The following is an 18,183-nucleotide window of genomic DNA, read 5'->3' as shown; positions in this document are numbered from 1 at the left end:
CAGGAGGGTCCCCAGGGACAGGTGTTCCCATGGATACAGCCTGCCACCACAGCAAACCCACGGCCAGCCATGCCTTGGAGGACTCGGCCTGGCCCTGATGGCATGCCTAGCTGTGGCCTGTTTTGCTAGCAAGCCCTGAGGTGGAAACCTGGCCTGTTGAAAGGAAGGGCGTCCGTTCCAGTGGTTTGTGGCAGTCTAAGGACGAGGGCAGGAGATGGGACGGTGGTCTGAGAGGCCACTTGAGCTGTCGGGCCCAGGGGTGAGCGTGTGGAGGCATGCTGTTTGCCTAGGGTGTTCCTCCGGGATTTAGGGTTGAAATCCCAGCACTGAAAAACTCGGCAGTCACACTCAGAATCTGAATGTCTGGGCCCACAGGCTTCAGTAGCAGGAGCAGCAACAGCTGCCGCTTCCAGGTGGGGCTGTTCATGGCCCCCATGACCTTCCAGGTTAATTAGGGACCTGCCCCAGCGGGAGTGCCCCTTGGTGGCCCCCAGTCAGCCCACTTGTGGGGCAGCGGGCCCAGGAAAGGGGGAGGTTGTCGATCTGGGGTCACGTGGGGAGTCAGCTTAGATTGGAACCCCAGGCTCCCCTCACCAGGCGTCTCACCTCAGGCCAGTGCACCTGCTCGGAGCTCTGGGGCAAAGGGAAAGTCGGAGCTCCTGACCCTCTCCTGACTCACTGCAGACTTTCGATGACAGAGCAGCACTTGGCAAAAATGTTTTCTGGAGCTGCTTCTGCCAAGATCTAGAGAAGGGGAGCAAAGGGGGGTCAGTTCTGAGTATCACTGCCCTCCATCCCCTGATGGGGTGACAGGTTCGCAGGCCCCTTTTAGTTGCTGGTAAAGGATTGAGAGGTGCAGCCCCAGGGCCGTGTGGATGGGGAGACGGAAATGGGTCAGGAGGGCTGCCTTGCAAGGCTATGCGTTACTAACAGCTGGGCAGAAACTGCAGGGATGCTGTCCCTGGGAACAGGCCATAGGACCAGGGTTGTGCCAGGCTAGCTCACCCCCTTCCCATCCCATCCTTGGTGGTTGAGGCTAGTTTCTCTCACTCTTGCTCTTACCTTTGGTTGCGGGAGGGGAACAGGAATGACACCAAAGTTCTCTGTCTTCACAGCAGTGAAAGTACAGGAGTTGCATGGGTCACTTTAGGATTAAAATATCCCTGCTTTCTACCTTGAGAACAAATGGCTGGCTTTGAATTGAGCTATGGTTGACCAGTCGTCCTAATCTTAACGTGCGTGCGTGCGTGCGTGCGTGTTTTGTAGATACGTTCTAAAATGTATTTAATTTTGCAGTTTTGGAGCCATTCTGTTTAGACCTTCCGTGTCATACCTGGGGGGCCACAGCCTGCACCCATTCTGCCTAATGGAAGAAATGGAACTCCCCAGTGTACATGCTGGGGAAACTGAGGCCCAGAGTTCTGGGATCCAGGGCTGCAGTATAACCCCTGTGCTGTTTCAGCTGGACTTGCTCCCCTGGAGGGCCAGGGGAGTGAGCAGCAAGCAGGGAGTACTTAGTTTCGGAGCAGGTTCTTCTGCTGGTAGAAGGCCAGAATGGGCTCACACAGGGTGTAATGCATCTCTAGGCACTGGCGGATAGCCGACTTGCAGTCAGCGGCCTGGCACTCCACCTGGCCCTGGTGCAGCGCTCTCTGGACCATTGTCTCCATGGAGCAGTCAAATACGATGACAAGGTTGGGGGCCTGGCCCACCTAGGCACCCGTGAAGGGGGCTGGGTGAGGAAGAGGCTGGGTGCACTGGCCCCCTATGCACCCCCGCCCCAGAGATCAGGAATCTAGGGTGGTGCGGCCCAGTAAAGAATAACCAGGCCCCTGGGTCCGTTTTACTTTGGAGTTCCAAGTTTTTGTTTTATGTGTTTATTTTTTGGACAGGTAGGGCATTGGTGGAGCTCATAAGCCAAACAACACCACTGGGAAAGGGCGAAGAGTCTTCTTGCTGTCCCCAGGCACCCTGTTTCACCTTCCCTGCAGGCAACCAAGTTCTCTATTTCTTGCGTCTCCTTCCGGAACTATTTTAGGCACGTGCCAGGCAGATCTGGTTCTGATGTTCTTTTTCCTCCTTTTTTACACAGATGGTAACGACATTGATTTGCCCTTGATTTTATTCACTTAGTAAGCTGGAGATGGTTGCACATTGGCACACCAGGAAGTTCCCGATCCTTTTTAATCACTATATAGTATGCTGTTGTGTGGATGTGTTATGATTTACTTAACTGGTTCCTCGATGGGTATTTAGATTGAAATATCCCTTTTAAGATGGATTTAAGCAGTTTCTCCTTGCCTTCCTCTTGCCTAGACACTTTCATTGGGGGAAGTACAAGAGTTGCCAGCTCACCACTGTGCTGCCTCCCACTGCAGGGAGACCTCCCTGGGTCTCCGAGGCCGCCCACTGAGAGCCCCACCTCCTCCTACTTCCTCCAGAATTTCCTTGCAAATAGAATCTGTCAGCACTTTAAAACAACAACAAAAACACAACCAAGTGGGATTCACTCCAGGAAAGCAAGGATGGTTCGATACAGTTGTGTTAATATCTTAAGTAAAGAAAAAATAATATGAGAATTCTCAGAAACACAGAAAGAACAATTTAAAAGACAAAATTCACGCATTCCTGATTTAAAAAAAAAAACAAACTCGAAATTGGTAAATATATTCTCAGCCGGCATCTTATTTAATGGAAACTTGCTCTTCTGTTGAAGTTGGGAATAAGATAAAATTGCCCACTCTTATTAGCCTGGTGGCGCAGTGGTTAAGAATCCACCTGCCAATGCAGGGGACATGGGTTTGAGCCCTGGTCTGGGAAGATCCCACATGCCGTGGAGCAACTAAGCCTGTGCACCACAACTACTGAGCGTGTACTCTAGAGCCTGTGAGCCATAACTACTGAAGCCCACGTAACTAGAGCCCTGCTCCGCAACAAGAGAAGCCACCTCAAAAAGAAGCCCGTGCACCACAACGAAGAGTAGCCCCCGCTCGCCACAACTAGAGAAAGCCTGCATGCAGCAATGAAGACCCAGTGCAGCCAAAAATTAATTGGCTTGACATTACGACTTAGTAAGATATGAGAGGATTAGCTAAAGCAACGAGATAAAACAATGGGAGAAACCTGAATTGGAAAGGAGGAGATAAAATCATGTCTGTTTGCAGATGGTGTGATTCTATTTCTGGAAAACTCACAAAAATCAACAAACTAGTACAGACTTCAGAGAATTTGATAAAGTAACCAGATGTAGTATTAACATACAGAAGCCTACACATATATGAAAATCGCCAGTTAGAAAAAAGAAAGAAGGCCCCATTTACAATAACATTACAAGCAACAACAACAAATATATATATGAAACACTCAGGCAAAACTTTTCCCAAAACTGTGCACTGTCTTTAAAGGAAGATCTTTAAGGAAAACTTAGGTAAAATATTCCTAAGTGACTCGAAAGGAGACTGGAACAAAAGGAAGAGATACATGTTCTTGGGTAGGAAGACTCAACGTTACAAAGCAGGATGTTTCTAAATGAGTTTATAATCTTAATGTGATCCAAATGTGATATTTTTTTTAGTGGAGATGGGTTGATTCTAACATTCGTCTACAAAAATAAGCAGAACTACCCAGGAAAAACAAGGCAAAGAAAAGCAATGGGAGGTGGAGGTGGGGAAGGGGGCATCCAACCTACCAGATATCAAAACATGGTAAAGCCGCCATCCTTAAACCAGCGCACAGGTGGACAAACAGACCCCTGGAACAGAATGGCAAGTCCAGAAATAGATTCGGGTGAATACGGAAAATTGGTATGTGGCTGGGGTGCCACCTCAAGTCAACGGAGAAAGGACAGACTTTTAAATAAATGGTGTGGGGACAACTGGATTCACCATTTGGAATCCTTACCAAATTTCCCCAACTAGGATATGTTCCAATGGATCACAGACATAAATGTAAGAAAGAAAACTATACAAGTACTAAAGAAACCATGGATGAATTAATTACCTTATAACCTGGGATTGAGAAAAACAACAACGATATCTCAAAATTCAGGAGAAATAACAGAAAATATTGATAAGTTTGACGAAAGTTTTAAAAATAATTTCTGCATGTGAAAGAGGCACAATAGGGAGTTCCCTGGCAGTCCAGAGGTTAGGACTCAGAGCTTTCACTGCCATGGCCCTGGGTTAAATCCCTGGTCAGAGAACTAAGATCTCACAAGCTGTGCCACGTGGCAAAAAATTTAAAAATAAATAAATAAATAAATAAATAAATAAATCAAGGTCAAAAAATAATTGACAAACTGGACTGGGGGGAAATTTGCAAACCATATCACAAACAGCTAAGACACAAAGAGTTCCTAAAAATCAAGAAGAAAAAGACCAACAAACCAACAATCCACTGGGGCGGGGGGAAGTGAGCAAAAGATGTAAAGAGTGCACCGAAGAAGAAGTGAAAATGGCCCTAGAACTTTCGAAAAGATGCCCAACCTCGTTCATCATAAGAGAAATGCCCGTTTAAAACCACCGAAATACCATTTCACACCTAAGCAGGTTGACAAATGGCTGGTGGCAATGCGGAACAAAGAGGAGAGTGATGCCATCAATCAAAATCATCGACACGTTTCTCTTTAACCCCACAATTCCACTCCTGAGAACCCATCCTAAAGACGCTAGCAAAAATAAGAAACGCCACATGAAGGTGATTGGGGCATCGTTGGTAGTGGGAAAAGATTGCGAACAGCTTGCTGTCTGTGGGCCGTCAGAGGATTAAACAGTGGCGCTGCCACACAGCGGAATTCTGTTTGTAAAATGGGGCAAGGAAGAGGACTTCTTGACACTGATATGACATCTTCAGGGTATATCTGAACATTAAAAAAAGGAAGCCTGCTGTATGTGGAATGCTACTTTCTGTGTGCAGAGGGACACACACAAGCGCACACATGGTTTATATTTGCAAAAAGAAGGACAATCCAAAAATTAATGAAAATGGTTGCCTGCAGGGAAAGGAGTGCACAGATTGGGGTGGGGGTGGATCTACCTTTTTATGTGACTTTGACTTTGGAATCATTACATGTGGTGCAAATTCAATTTTTTAATTTAAAAAAGCAATCCCTGGGACTTCCCTGGTGGTGCAGTGTTTAAGAATTCACCTGCCAATGCAGGGTACATGGGTTCGATCCCTGCTCCAGGAAGATCCCACATGCCTCAGAGCAACTAAGCCTGTGCGCCACAGCTACTGAGCCTGCGTGCTGCAACTACTGAAGCCCGCGCACCTACAGCCGGTGCTCTGCAACAAGAGAAGCCACCGCAATGAGAAGCATGCACACCGCAACAAAGAGTAGCCCCCCACTCGCCACTACTAGAGAAAGGCCATGTGCAGCAACAAAGACCCAACATAGCCAAAATAAATTAATTAATTAAAAAAAAGCAATCCCTAAACATCGAAAGCCAAGGTGAAATGAACAAACCCATGTGTCAATGTCACACCGCAACTACACACAGAAAATAATTATCTCGAGGGACCCAGTGTTTTTGTGGTATGTCCACAGTGAGACCTACTGTAAAGGAAAACCAGAGCTGCAAACAAATCTTAAACTTTCTTTGGTAGTTTTATTCTCAGTAGTTAAAATCGGTATGTTATTTGGAAACTATTTTGCATCTAATGGAATAATGCAAATGACAATGTCAGTGGTTTTAGGAACCAGATTTTTTAGGGAAAAGAGAAAAGAGAAGTAAAACACTGTGACATTAAGTGTGAGCTGGAAATAACAGTAGAACTTGTGATGTTTTTTTCCTTTCAAAAGTCTGTTTCCTAGCTCTGTCCACTGGAAAGGCCTGGAAACGATGACCACCTGGTAGCAATGAGTACCCCTGGCACCCAGATCGGACACCACTGAAAAAGGGCCTTCATGGAGAAATGGCCAATTCCAGAGCTGGACCGGAAATGTGAAGGGGGGGGCAGGTGTGAAGTCTTGTGCAGAAAGAAAGCAAGAGGGTGAGTGTGAAATGGGGCTGTGTCCAGAGGATGCTATGCAATATGAGAGGGCTGCTTTTGGCCAAAGATGGGACAGCTTGAGCAACAACAAAAAAGAAGACTGGGGCTTCCCTGGTGGGGCACAGTGGTTAAGAATCTGCCTGCCAATGCAGAGGACACGGGTTCAAGCCCTGGTCCAGGAAGATCCCACATGCTGCAGAGCAACTAAGCCTGTGCGCCACAACTACTGAGCCTGCGCTCTAGAGCCCGCGAGCCACAACTACTAAGCTTGCGTGCCTAGAGCCCGTGCTCCACAACAAGAGAAGCCACTGAAATGAGAAGCCCATGTACCGCAACAAAGAGTATCCCCCGCTCACCGCAACTAGAGAAAGCCTGGGTGCAGCAATAAAGACCCAATGCAGCAATCAATCAATCAATCAATAAATAAATCTATTACAAAAAAAGAAGACTGATTATTGCCATCATCAAAAAGACTACATGGGGCTTCCCTGGTGGCACAGTGGTTGAGAATATGCCTGCCAATGCAGGGACATGGGTTCGAGCCCTGCCCTGGGAAGATCCCACATGCTGCGGGGCAGCTAGGCCTGTGAGCCACAGCTACTGAGCCTGCGTGTCTGGAGCCTGTGCTCGGCAACAAGAGAGGCCGCTCTAGTGAGAGGCCCGTGCACCACGATGAAGAGTGGCCCCCCCTTGCCGCAACTAGAGAAAGCCCTCGCACAGAAACGAAGACCCAACACAGCCAAAAATAAATAAATAAATTTTTTTTTTAAAAAAAGGCTTAATACATTTAAAAAAAAAAAAAAAAGACTACAAACAATAAATGCTAGAGAAGGTATGGAGAAAAATGAACCCTCGTACACCATTGGTGGGAATGTAAATTGGTGCAGCCGGTATGGAAAACAGTATGGAGGTTCCTTAAAAAACTAAAAACAGAGTTACCATATGATCTAGCAATCCCACTCCTGGGCATATATCTGGAGAAAACTGCAATTCGAAAAGATACATGCACCCCAATGTTCATAGCAGGACTATTACATAGCAACCAAGACATGGAAGCAACCTAAGTGTCCATCAACAGAGGAATAGATGAAGAAAATGTGGTACATATATATATATATATATATATATATATATACACACAATAGAATATTACTCAGCCATAAAAAAGAACAAAATAATGCCATTTGCAGCAACATGGATGGATCTAGAGATTATCATACTAAGTGAAATAAGTCAGAGGAAGACAAATATGATACCACTCATATGTGGAATCTAATTTTTAAAAAATAACACAAATGAACTTACTTACAAAACAGAAACAGACTTACAGATATCGAAAACAAACTTACGTTACCAAAGGGGAAACGTGGCGGGGAGGGATAAATCAGGAGCTTGGGGTGAACACACACACACTACTATATATAAGATAAATAACCAACAAGCACCTACCGTGTAGCACATGGAACTCTACTCAACATTCTGTAACAACCTATATGAGAAAAAAATCTGAAAAAAATGAATATATGTATGGGTATAACTGAATCACTTTGCTGTACACCTGAAACTAACACAACATTGTAAATCAACTATATTTCAATGAAATTTAAAAAAAAAGACTAATTGAAGCACTTTAAATACACAGAGATGCTTGAGTTGGTAAGGATGAGAGAGAACAAAACGAAGGAAAACCAAGTAACGAACCTCACGGTCACAATCGGAGGTGAGTAGTACACCCAACCTCAGTCTGAAAATGAGCCCTCGTAGGGGAGAAGATAAGCACGTATCCCACCTGTCTGGTAGGAACTATATTTCAGGATAACCAAACAGCCCTGGTTGAGGAAGGACATTTCTTCTTTAGGGAAGAATTCCAGCTAATTGATGTGGGGGGAAAATGACTAAAAGAGAAACGCACAGCTTTCGAATTGATTCAGAATATGAATTAATTGATGCCAACAACGAATGAAACTGTAAGATAAGAGGCCGACGGGGCATGTTACAGCAGCCCCTAGCTGACCCTGTATCAGTTTGTGAGGACTGCCACACCAAGTACCAGAGACCGGGTGACTCCAACCACAGAAATTCCATGTCCTCACAGTCTTGGAGACTGGACATCTGAGATGGAGGTGCTGGCAGGGTGAATTCCTCCGGCGGCCTCTCCTTGGCTTGTAGATGGCCGTTTTCTCCCTGTGTCCTCACACAGTCACTCCTTTGTCTGTGTCCTAATCTCCTCTTATAAGGACACCAGTCGTATTGGGTTAGGACTGATCTTGAGGACCTTTTAATGTAATCATCTCTTTAAAGACCCATCTCCAAATTGAGTCACATTCTGAGGTCCTGGGAGTTAGGGCCTCAACATATGGATTTGGGGGGGACACAGTTCAGCCCATAACAGATCACTTACTAAGAGCAGGGCAACCGGGCATGAAGGAGCCTCCTTCCTGAATGATGCAGTAGAAAAAAGGTATTGAACCACAGTGCCTTACACCAAATTCACACCAAATTGGACAGAAAAAGAACTGCAAGCACAATACGAGTTCTCTTTTCCCCACTTTCCCAAGTTCACTGCCTGGGCCCTGGTGAACATTCAAAGACCTGGGTCCTCTTAAATAACACATTGAAACACATGGAAAAAAACCGACAACTATGGCAAAGAGCCAACTAAACGTTGTGTGCTATCCAATAGGAGTTCACATCACCACCTATGAAGTGCACTTGAAAAAATGGAATCTAAGTCCCGAGCCAGACTCTAGACATGCTACCAATTCACAGGACACATAGAGGAGAGGGGAGCATGATAAGAAAACAAAAAAACAAAACACTCTGCAATCAGCAAAATCCTTGCTGTGCAAAATAAAAGAGAGCCAAAGATGAGGTTTCTTCAATAAATAAAAAGAGACAGGGGACTTCCCTGGTGGTCCAGTGGTTAAGATTCCACGCTCCTGGGGCTTCCCTGGTGGCGCAGTGGTTGAGAGTCCGCCTGCCGATGCAGGGGACATGGGTTCGTGCCCCGGTCCGGGAGGATCCCACATGCCGCGGAGCGGCTGGGCCCGTGAGCCATGGCCGCTGGGCCTGCACGTCCGGAGCCTGTGCTCCGCAGCGGGAGAGGCCACAACAGTGAGAGGCCCGCGTACCGCAAAAAAAAAAAAAAAGATTCCACGCTCCCATTGCAGGGGACCCAGCTTCCATCCCTGGTCAGGGAACTAGATCCTGCACACATGCCACAACTAAAGAAAAAATCCCACATGCTGCAGCTAAGACCTGGCAGAGCCAAACAAACAAATAAAATTTATTTTTGAAAATAGGTTTTAAAAATAAATGAAAAGAGACAGAGATGGAAGGAGCATAAAGCACGTTTACACTGTAGTCTATTAATATTTTTGAAAATAAGTTTAAAAAAATAAAAAGAGGGAAGGAGTATAAAGCACGTTTACGCTACGCTGTAGTCTGTTAGGTGTGCCATAGCATTATGTCTTTTAAAAATGTACATACCTTCATTTAAAAATACATTCTTGCTAAAAAATGCTAATCATCATCTGCGCTTTCAGCGAGTCGTAATCTTTTTGCTGGTGGAGGGTTTGGCCTCTATGGCTGCTGACTGATCAGGGTGATGGTTGCTGAAGGCTGGGGTGGCTGCCGCGATTTCTTAAAATAAGACAACAGTGAACTTTGCTGCATCAACTGACTCTTCCTTTTTTTTTTTTTTTTTCCAGTATGCGGACCTCTCACTGTTGTGGCCTCTCCTGTTGTGGAGCACAGGCTCCGGACGCGCAGGCTCAGCGGCCATGGCTCACGGGCCCAGCCACTCCGCTGCATGTGGGATCCTCCCGGACCAGGGCACGAACCCGTGTCCCCTGCATCGGCAGGCAGACTCTCAACCACTGCGCCACCAGGGAAGCCCCTGACTCTTCCTTTTATGAACAGTTTCTCTGTAGCGTGCTGTGCTATTTGATAGCATTATACCTGCAGCAGAACTTCTTTCAAAACTGAAGTCAATCCCCTCAAACCCTGCTGCTGCTTTATCAACTAAGTTTCTGTCATATCCTAAATCCTTTGTTGTCATTGCAACAATCGTCACAGCGTCTTCACCAGGGGTAGCTTCCATCTCCAGAAACCACTTTCTTTGCTCATCCATAAGAAGCAACTCCTCACCTGGAAAGTTTTATCCTGAGATTTCAGCAGTTGTCTCATCTTCAGACTCCACTTCTAATTCTAGTTCTCTTGCTGTTTCCACAGCCTCTGCAGTGACTTCCTCCACTGAAGTTTTGAACCCCTCAAAGTCATCCATGAGGGTTGGAATCAACTTCTCCCAAATTCCTGTTAGTGTTGATATTTGACCTCTTCCCACAAATCATGAATTTTCTTTTCTTTTTTTTTTGGCTGCGTCTTGAGGTATGTGGAACTTCCCCAACCGGGGACTGAACCCATGCCCACTGCAGTGGATGCGCAGAGTCTTAACCACTGGGCCACCAGGGAAGTCCTCATGAATGTTCTTAATGGCATCTAGAATGGTGAATCCTTTCCAGAAGGTTTCCAGTTGACTTCAGAGGAATCACTATCTATGGCAGCTATAGCCTTACAAAATGTATTTCTTAAAGAATGAGACTTGAAAGTGGAAATGATTCCTTGATCCATGGGCTGCAAAATGGATGTTATGTTAGCAGGCATGGAAACAACAGGAATCTCCTTGACCATCGCCATCAGAGCTCTTGGGTGACCAGGTGTATTGTCAATGAGCAGTAATATTTTGAAAGGAACCTTTTTTTCTGAGCAGTAGGTCCCAACAGTGGGCTTAAAATACTCAGTAAACCGTGTTGTCAACAGATGTGCTGTCATCCAGGCTTTGTTTTTCCATTTATAGAGCACAGGTAGAGTAGATTGGGCATAATTCTGAAGGGCCCTAGGATTTAGGGAATGGTAAATGAGCATTGGCTTCAACTGAAAGTCACCAGCTGCATTAGCCCCTAACAAGAGAGCCAGCCTGACCTTTGAAGCTTGGAAGCCAGGCATTGACTTCTCCTGTCTAGCTATGAAAGTCCTAGATGGCATCTTCTTCCAGTCATAGAAGGCTGATGGGAATTCCCTGGCAATACAGTGGTTAGGACTCCGTGCTTCCACTGCAGTGGGCACGGGTTCCATCCCCGGTCAGGGAACTAAGATTCCGCATGCTGCGCAGCATGGCCAAAAAAAAAAAATAGAAGGCTGTTTCATCTACATTGACAATCTGTTCAGTGTAGCCACCTTCCTGAATGATCTTAACTAGATCTTCTGGAGAACTTGCTGCAGCTTCTACACCAGCACTTGCTGCTTCACCTTGCACTTTGATGTCATGGAAATGGCTTCTTTCCTTAAACCTCAAGAACCCACCTCGGCTGGCCTCACACTTTTCTTCTGCAGCTTCCTCACCTCTCTCAGCCTTACAAAGAACTGAAGAGAGTTAGGGCCTTGCGCTGGGTGAGGCTTTGTCTAAACGGAATGTTCTGGCTGGTTTGATCTTCTATCCAGACCACGAAAACTTCCTCCATATTAGCAATGAGGCTGTTTCACCTTTGCATCATTCACGTATTCACTGGAGTAGCATTCTTAATCTCCTTCAAGGACTTGTCCTTTGCATTCACAACTTGGCTAACTGTTTGGCATGAGAGGCCCAGCTTTCAGCTTATCTCAGCCTTTGACATGCCTTCCTCACTAAGCTTCATCATTTCTAGCTTTTGATTTAAAGTAAAGGACATACAACTCTTCCCTTCACTTGAACACTTGGAGGCCATTGTAAGGTTACTAACCGATCTGATTTCAATACTGTTGTGTCTCAGGGAATAGGGAGGCCAGAGGAGAGGGAGAGAGATGGGGGAACGGCCGGTCAGTGGAGCAGTCAGAACACACACAACGTTCATTGATTAAGTTCGCTGTCTTACATGGGTGCAGTTCACGGCGCCCCAAAGCAATTACAATAGTAACATCAAAGGTCACTGATCACAGCTCATCATAACAAATATAATCATAATGAAAAAGTTTGAAATATTGTGAGAATTACCAAAACATGACACAGAGATACGAACTGAGCAAAAGTTGTTGTGAAAATGGTGCCGATAGACTTGCCCAATGCAGGGTTGCCACAGACCTTCGATCTGTGAAAAATGTAATAAAGCAAAGTGCATCAAACTGAGGTCTGTCTGTAGATGAAAAGGACAGGGACAAAGCAACCAATTCCAGTGGGCCAACCTTACTTAAATCCCGATTAAAACAAGATGTGAAAAGAAAAAGATTTTGAGGTGTTCACGGGAATTTGCTTAATGATTGGTTGTTTGATGACACGAAGGATATTAAGGTGTAATAACAGAAGCGTGATACAATTTTACAAAAGTCTTTATCTTTTAGGAAATATATACTAGAATATTCATGGATTAAAAAGAAAAGCACATGGGATTGACGTATATACACTAATATGTATAAAATAGATAACATAAGAACCTGCTGTATAAAAAATAAATTAAAAAAAAAACACAAAACGGATGGAACCTGAATCTATGGTAAGAACGCCTGTAGTTAACTTTCAGTGTACAGGGCCAATGAGGAATGGAAGGAGACAAACAATGCACATGGAAGAATCCCAAGGATGAGATTTTGTATAAGACAAATGACCCAGAGTCTTCAACGAGTCAAGGGCAGGAGGGAAGCAGGGAGGGAGGACTGTCCGCATTGGATTAGGAGACCCCTGGTGAGGACCTCGTTTTACTCATAAATCTGACCAGCTGGGAATCAGACATTTTCAGCTGTGGGGGAACTGCAGATGTGGATGGGGCATCGAATAGTCTCAAGGGATTCACACTAATCATCTGAGATGCTGTTGGGTGAGGAAACGCTCATAATGGGATTCGGGATGGGCTTCAGAACACATAATCGGCAATCTTGACAAGACATTTTGGCACCAATAAAGTAAGTGTGGCCAAACCATGATCATGTGGGACTTCCCTGGAGGTCCAGTGGTTAAGACTGTGCTTTCACTGCTGCGGGCCTGGGTTCGATCCCTGGTTGGGGAACTAAGATCCCATAAGCTGCACAGCGTGGCCAAAAAACCCCAAAAAACAGTCTTTTAAGCCAGAGCCTCATTTATCTTCATTTTCTCACTTCTGAGAGCCACACAGTTACCAAAGAAAAGCATGTCTCCTGTTCCTCTTAGTGTGAAGCCACCATGCAAGCAGGATCCTAAATGGGCCTCTGTGAAGGAGAGGGAGTGGGTGGGTGTAGGGGGGATGGCAGGGGGCACAGAGGGCACATCCTGTCCACATGGTGAAAATCGTGGCCTCCATCCTGCCTTGGCCACCTAAATGGTGTGACCCGGGCAAGCTCCCGGATCCCTCAGTGAAAAAAGCAGGCTGCTGACTGTGCGGGCGCCTGGAACGTTCCAGAAGATCAGAGTTCATCTGTGCAGAGGGTCGAGACCAGCTCTGGGCTGGTAAAAAGCTCTGGAGGAGTTCACATTGCTGTTGCCATGGGGATGTGCAGGCCCCTGTGTTGCCAAGTCAGATGTTTTTCAACAGAAGCTGGGAGTTTTGATGTGGCATCTCTGGATTTTTGCAGGTTGGCCACTAATTTAAAACGAAGTATCAAACGCTGAAGAGTCCAAACTGAACATGTCGGTGGATCCCATGGGGCCCGAGGGCCGGGAGTTTGTAGCCTCTGCTGTGATGCTTTGCAGCCACTTGGGGATCCCATCCAGCTGTCATGGGTGACCGGGTGCCTACTTTAGGCCAGGTGCTGGCCTGGCGCTGAGCCAGTCATTAGCCTGGTCTTTGCCCTCCTGGCTCCCAGACCAGGAGAGGGAGCCCTATATTTGCCCTTTACCTTCATCCCAGGGAGCCGGACAGAATTGCTTTAGTGGAGGTGCGCACAGAGGGCGGGGCCCCACCGAGGGCCCCTCCCAGCCCCTGTCGGCACCCCCTACGCCATGACCTTTGTCTGATTCCCTCCCCGTGCCTGAATGTGTTTCTACTGGCGTCCAGCAAGTCCCAGGAAAGCCCAGAGTCCCCCAGCCTGCCGCAGTTTCTCTCTTCCTACTCAGGTGTCCGGATGGATGACTTTTCATGATGTTGGCGTTGCGCGTCTGGCTGGCTCCACTGGTCAGCTCTGCACAGGTCTCCCCCCTGGACCCCCCAAACTGAAGTAGCCCACTCGCACCTCTCCAGATGCCATTCTGTGTTCTGTTCTTCGCTGCACTTACCGCTACCAGAAATGTGTTTTGTTTTGCACGGAACGTGTTGCTGGTCCCTATCTGCTGCATCCTAACAGCAGGGACCCCATGTGTCTGGTGAAGTCCAGAGGACTTAGCTTGTCCTCAAGAACTATTTCGGGCACAGGAGGTTGAATAAATAGATGAGCGGAGAGTTACATTCCATCTTTACGGCCCAGAAATGATGCTAAATCCACCTGCCCCTCAGTGGGCAAATAGTTTGTTTACCGGGTGCCAGGGACTGTGTGGGGAGATGTTAAAATGACTTTGTCCACGACTTCCCTGGCGGTCCAGTGGTTAGGACTTCGCGCTTCCACTGCAGGGGCCACGGGTTCGATCCCTGGTCGGGGAACTAAGATCCCGCATGCTGCGCGGTGCAGCCAAAAGAACCAAACCCAAACCAAACAAAATGACTTTGTCCCCACCCTTGGAGAGCTCACCAGCTCTTCACACGGGTTCTAGATGCTTCCAACAATCTCCTCACTGTCCCCTAGATAACGCAAAACTCCATTTCCCTGTCAACAACTCCTCTCCCCCGGGGTCTTGCCCCTTCAGATCTCCAAGGTGGGGAGGGGACCCGGCTTCGCACCCTCGCAGGCGTTGGGGTCACTTACAATGTGCTCAAACTCCTTGGCTTGCCTCAGCTCCCGGGGGAAGCCGTCAATGAGGAAGCCCCGGCTGTCCGGGCAGGACAGCACGTGGTCACTGATCATATCAAGGATGACACCCTGGGGAGGGAAGGGGAGGCTGCATTCGGTGCCCAGGGGCCCCTCACCTGCGAGGTCACCTTGGCAAGTTCTGGTGTATTTCAGGGAACACCCACTGCTGGGGTCTCTGGAAGCACTTTTTTAATTTTTTTAATTTTATTTATTTTTGGCTGCGTTGGGTCTTCATTGCTGCGCGCAGGCTTTCTTTAGTTGCGGTGAGCGGGGGCTACTCTTCGTTGCCGTGTGCGGGCTTCTCATTGCGGTGGCTTTTCTTGTTGCAGAGCATGGGCTCTAGGCGTGTGGGCTTCAGTAGTTGTGGCTCACGGGCCCTAGAGCACAGGCTCAGTAGTTGTGGTGCACGGGCTTAGCTGCTCTGCAGCATGTGGGATCTTCCGGGACCAGGGCTTGAACCCGTGTCCCCTGCATGGGCAGGCGGATTCTTAACCACTGTGCCACCAGGGAAGCCCTGGAAGCACTTCTGAGAACGGGGCTCGGCCACGGTCCTCTGGGCGGGTGTCTGCCACACGCCAGGCTTGCTGGGCTCTTTTGCTCATCACTGTCATGAGGAACTGGGGTGACCTCCATCTTACAGTGAGGAATCGGGGGCAGAAGGGGCCACTGACATACAGGCCCGGGGTCACAAAGGGAATAAATACTAGCTAAGTTTACTGAGCATTTCTTAAGGGCCAGGAGCCCTGCCAAGCGCTTTATAGGAATGACGTCACCTGACCCGCACCCCAGCCTTCTGCTGGGGGTCCAGCTGCTCTCCCATTTTACAGTTGAGGACACAGAGGCTCAGGGCAGCAAAGCAGCAGCCAGTGGCCCCAGACTTTGAGGCCCCTTGGCTCCCACAGGGCCTTCCTGGGAAGCTCCTCCCGATGTATGCCCTTCATCCCTCTGCCCCCGCGCCTGGGACCTCTCACTGTGGGCACCAGGAGCCCCTGCAGCATGACGTCATGGATCTTCTGGCCCCGCCGGGTGCCTTGTTGGGCCTCCTGCCACAGCAGCTGGCCCAGCCCCACATGGCAGAAGCTGTACTTGGTCACCATGTTCTTGCACTGTGTCTCTTTGTCGCAGCCTGGGCCGCCCAACACGAAGATGATCAGGGGGGACTTGAGGATGTCTGCAGTGCCCAGGCAAGAAGGAGGCAGAGGGGTTGGTGCCTGTAGGGGCCAGCGAGCGGGCACCACGGTGACTGTGTCCACAGCTTAGTGTGTGTACTTGGTGACACCGGACACAGGTCTGCTGCCAGAACTACTTCTGCCCTAGGGTGGCATCTGGGGGTGTGGGTCCACGCCCAGTGGTATATCCAGGCACGGCACACATTAGTGCTGCTGCGGGTTGTGTGGATGAGGATGGGAACCCAAGCAGGCCAGGCCCTTTGCACGCAGCATGTCCTTGAAGCGTCACAACGGCCCCATCATCCCATTTTACAGTTGAGGAAACTGAGGCTCAGAGAGGGGCAGGGACTTGTCCATCCCTCCCGTCTCACCCATCTTCCGTCTTCTTTTACTGCATTCTAGCCCAGTGGAATTGGCTGTCCCTTGAACTCATCACCCCCATGCTGTCGTCCCCCCCAACCACCGCTCCCCACCCCTGGAATTCCCTACCCTAGTTCCCTTCAGGACACAGCTCACCCATCAGGTCTTCTCTAAGCTCTGCCCAAAGAGCCTCCCACTCCATCATTCCAGCCTTAAAATCCCATTCCCTCCAGCAATGGCCACGATCAGTAATGACTCTGCCTGTTTACTTGTTCTTGTTTGTCTCCCCAGCCAGACTCTGTACTCCATGAGGACAGGGTCTATCTGTCTTTCTCGTCCCTGTATTTCTAGTAGTTGGCATGGTTTCTGACACATCGTAGTGGATGAGGAATAGATGAATGTCCGTAACTATCAGACACATCTATGGAGTGCTGTAGTTTATGGTGCAGTTTTGTTGTCTTGCTTCCCTCCCCTTTTTCTTAGCCAACTCCTAGTTTAAACCTTCCCTCTCCCCTGAGCCCTCAGGGCCACCTGCTCTTTCCCTGTGGCAGCCTTGTTCCTCCTGGGTTGTAGGTACCATTTTCGGAGACTGTCTCCACCACACTGTAATCTCCAAGAGGACAGGGAACTGGTTTGCCACATTCACCGTGGACTGCCCAGAACCCTGCACAGCAAGTGCTAAAGTGGATCGTTGAATGACTGACCCTGAGCATGAGCAGTTGTGTCACTACCACGGTGGGGGAGGAGGGGCGTGGGGGGTGGACTTGGGGGGGTGGGGTACCTGTACTTTCCTGCCCTACACAGTCTCCTTCCCTTCCCCCCAGTAAGCCAGCCACTCCCGCGATATTACCCTTCTCCTGGGGCCTCAGGGGCCTGCCCATCTGGGGCAGCTTGGACTTGCACATACTCATCCTGCCAGCAGCCCGATCGCGCCCCATCCCCACCTAGGCCCTGACCCCTCCTGGCTCGGTTCAACGTCCCAAGGGCCCCTGGCCCGATCATTTGGCGAGACGATAGGGTTACCCCCGGGGTTAGGGGTAAGAAATGAACCCGAAAGAGGCTCAGGTAGTGCCGCTGCACTTGGGTGCGAAGGAGAAGGCCTCGGTTGCTGTGGTAACGCGGCCACCTCTGACTCACTTCCGGAGCGGAGTAGCGCATGCGCAAGGCGCCCAAGAGCCCAAGAGCTGGGTTTCTCCCTCCCCTCCCAAGATGCCCGCGGGGGTAAGTGTGACGTCACATAGGGGGGGCGTTCCCACGCGGCGTGATGGGGTTATCGGAGCTATATATTGCGGTCAGCCAGCGCGCCAGGTGCAGAAGGAGTTGTCTTTAGCTCAGAGTCGGCTTCCGCGACACGGCCTGCTGGAGAGTTTCGCTTCCGGTATAGGCGGCCGCGCAGGCGCAGGTGTGGCACGAGAGGCCTCCGAGGCTGACCGCTGACCCAGCGCTGCCTCCGGATTGATTTTCCCAGGATCTGCTGTACCCCGGGCTTGGGGTCCTCTATCGGAGCCAGAGGCCCGACACCTTGAGGGTGTCTTCCGCGGGACCGAGGGACGCGGGGGAGGCGAAAAGGACGAGGTTCGGCCCGGACCCCGACCATCGCCCATCGCCCATGGCGGCCCTCGTAAGTGTGCGGCGAGGCGGTTCGGGGGGTCCAGGTGGTGGGCTCTGTAGCCCCCCACTCATCGTCCTGCTTTCTCTCCCCTCAGGGCCCCAGCAGCCAGAATGTCACTGAGTATGTCGTCCGAGTTCCCAAGTAAGTCCCTGACCCTCACCTCCC

General features: G+C 49.0%; 1 protein-coding gene across 1 annotated transcript; it reads right to left on the bottom strand.

Annotated features, from left to right (window-relative positions):
- Positions 1 to 675: 675 nt before the first annotated feature.
- LOC307052763 (adenylate kinase isoenzyme 1-like) lies at positions 676 to 17,317 on the bottom strand (the record flags this gene model as incomplete). The annotated part of the gene is made up of 5 exons (XM_079703879.1): positions 676 to 744; positions 1,518 to 1,712; positions 14,833 to 14,946; positions 15,849 to 16,048; positions 17,257 to 17,317. The coding sequence occupies 5 exons, from the start codon at positions 17,315 to 17,317 to the stop codon at positions 676 to 678; spliced, it is 639 nt and encodes a 212-aa protein (XP_079560005.1).
- Positions 17,318 to 18,183: the final 866 nt, after the last annotated feature.

This window comes from Hyperoodon ampullatus, assembly GCF_949752795.1.
Source record: "Hyperoodon ampullatus genome assembly, chromosome: 4".
NCBI lineage: Eukaryota > Metazoa > Chordata > Mammalia > Artiodactyla > Ziphiidae > Hyperoodon > Hyperoodon ampullatus.
This window is presented reverse-complemented; position numbering and strand designations above follow the sequence as displayed.